Source organism: Geospiza fortis, unplaced genomic scaffold (assembly GCF_000277835.1).
Source record: "Geospiza fortis unplaced genomic scaffold, GeoFor_1.0 scaffold757, whole genome shotgun sequence".
Taxonomy (NCBI): Eukaryota; Metazoa; Chordata; class Aves; order Passeriformes; family Thraupidae; genus Geospiza; species Geospiza fortis.
In genome coordinates, this window is record NW_005054788.1 from 57,777 (window position 1) to 60,281 (window position 2,505).

Below are 2,505 nucleotides of genomic sequence, written 5' to 3' on the forward strand. Positions count from 1 at the left end.
CACTGCTGGTGGCACCATTGGTAGCCTTGCTGGTGGCACTGCTGGTGGCACCATTGATGGCCTTGCTGGTGGCACTGCTGGTGGCACCATTGGTGGCCTTGCTGGTGGCCTTGCTGGTGGCACCATTGGTGGCACTGCAGGCGCCACCGGCTCGCCAGACTCGAGCTCAGTGTCCACTTCATCGGCGCAGATCAACTCTGCTTCTATTTCCCTGAGTCTGGAGAGAGGGATGAGAAGTGGAGGGCTGGGGAATGTCCCTGTGCTGCTCTCTGCTGCTGCTGTTTCTGCTCTTGTCCCCGACACGTTGCCATGGCTGCCTGCTTTCCGCTTACGGCTCGCTCTGTCTGCGCTGCCCTGGGGTCGTTCCTTGGGTTCTTTTGCCTCCTGCCACACCTGCAAGAGAGGGAGCGGGAGGTGAGGGGAGAATCGTGGGATTTAAAGTCACTTCAGAGAATCCAATCCAATCCCAGGATGGTTTGGGTTGGAATGGATCTCAAAGATCATCTCGTTCCAGCTCTCTGCCATGAGCAGGGACACTTTCTGCTGTCCCAGGCTGCTCCAAGCCTGTCCCACCTGGCCTTGGGCACTTCCAGGGATCCAGGGGCAGCCACAGCTGCTCTGGGCACCTGTGCCAGGGCCTCAGCACCCTCACAGCCAAGAGTTTCTTCCTCATGTCCAATCAAAATCTCTTTCAGCTTAAAGCCATTCCCCCTTGTGCTTGTCACAGCTTGCCCTTGCAAAATGTCCCAGGAGAGCTTTGTTTTGTTCCCAGAAGTGATTTCTGACAATGCTTTACCATGGATTTTAGCACCAAACAAGATGACATCAAGGGGCAATATTTTGAAATTAGTTGCCTTCCATTCTTTTAACTTTAGTGGATGCATTGGCATAAATAGGTTTGGAACATATTATTAAATTAAATTGGATGAAGAAAAGAAAACAGAATGATACAAAATACAAGAATCTGGGAAAAAAATGTCTTTCCATAGTCTGGAGAGGAGATCTGATGTTCCATCTCTGCTTTATCCTGCTAAGAGGAGGGCAGGAGTTCTGCCCTATCCCAAAGTACCATCTGAGGCGCCTCTTCTGATCCCAACAAGAATGGGTGTTCGTTCATGGAGAACCAATTTCAGAATCTGCTTAAACATAGAAATCTATTTCTACTCTGAGCACTTTGCTTGTGCTCAGGACATGTATTACTGTGATTACAATGAAATTAAATAACACATCAGAGATCAGGTTCCTGTTCTATTTGTTAATGTTCACCACCAAAGATGTCGTTAAACTGATGGAGCAGAGGAAAGAAGTCTCTCTTGGGGTGAAATGGGGATCCAGAAATCAGGCACAGAGAAATGAACCCCACTCAGGGGCTCTCAGCAGAGCCATGGCCGAGCAGCTTCTCCTTTGCAGGGCTCCTGCAGTTCTCTTCCCCTTAGGGAATTCCCATTTCCAAAGGGTCCTGAGCCAGCTCAGCACAGCTGGACTCACCTCAGGGGCTCTTGAGGAAGGTTCCTGTTGAAGAAACATCTGGGAAGGGAACTGCTGGCTCAGTCCAAGCTCCTGGAAGAACACAGGGATGAGCACACTCAGGTTTGCAAGGCTGTCCCTGAGGACGTTGTTTTCCCTCAATGTTTTCCCAGCCTATCCCAGCTCAGCTCTTCCTCCCCTCCTTGGGAATCCTTTCAGCCCTGGCCTTTGGAAATGGAACCAACAGAACCCGCTGGAAGAGGCCTTACTTGATGAGAACACCAGAAGGGAAGTTGTTCTGAGCCCCATTCCGCCTGGCCCTGAACACTTCCAGGGCAGCTCTGTTTGCTGTGGGCAGCCTGTGCCAGGGCCTCCCCACCCTCCTCACCATTCCTCCCTGGAAAGGGAGGAATTTCTTCCCAAGATCCAGTTGAACCCTGCCCTTTGTCAGCTGGAGGCCATTCCCCCTTGTGCTGTCCCTGCAGGTCCTTGTCTAAAGTCCCTCCCCAGCTCTCCCTGAGTCCCTTCAGGGGCTGGAAGATGCTCTGAGGTTTCTCCCGAGCCTTCTTCAGGCAGAGGGGTCCCAGCTCTCGCAGCCTTTCCCATAGCAGAAGTGCTCCAGTCCCCCCAGCACCCTCTGATCCCTCCTGTGGCTCCTCTGGGCCACAAAGACACATCTGGGAGGGGACTGGGAGAAACCCATGGTGGTGTCTGGGCAGTGCTGGGGCTGGGAATGCAAGGAAAAGCTGCTCCCTGCCTAGTGCCTGCAGTGATGGGAGATGTGGGTGTGCCCTGCCATGGCCAGGAGTCCCATTTCCTTGGCATGGCCTGTCCCCAGCGCCAGCACCAAAGCTGCCACCAGCTCCAGAGCAGCCCCCTGGGAATGCCCTGGTGTTCCCAAAGGGAACCATTGCCCAGGGGACAGCCCAGGCCCCCCCAGGCCCCCCCTGGGCCCGGCACAGGGGGAGCTGCCCCTTCCCCACTCCCCTGCCGGGGCTCCACCGGCCGTTCTGGCAGTTGCTGGGCTCCAGTTCCACA

The 2,505-nt window shown here is 54.4% G+C and overlaps 1 protein-coding gene across 1 annotated transcript in view; it reads right to left on the reverse strand.

The window, feature by feature from the left end:
- The window catches only part of SPATA16 (spermatogenesis associated 16), a 17,798-nt gene extending 17,125 nt beyond the window's left edge, over positions 1–673 (reverse strand). Inside the window, exons 1-2 of the mRNA XM_031065466.1 lie at positions 653–673; positions 62–393 (exon numbers count right to left, since the gene is read on the reverse strand). Of these exons, the coding sequence (XP_030921326.1) occupies positions 62–393; positions 653–673 (353 nt within the window). The remainder of the gene's footprint in view (positions 1–61; positions 394–652) is intronic.
- Positions 674–2,505: the final 1,832 nt, after the last annotated feature.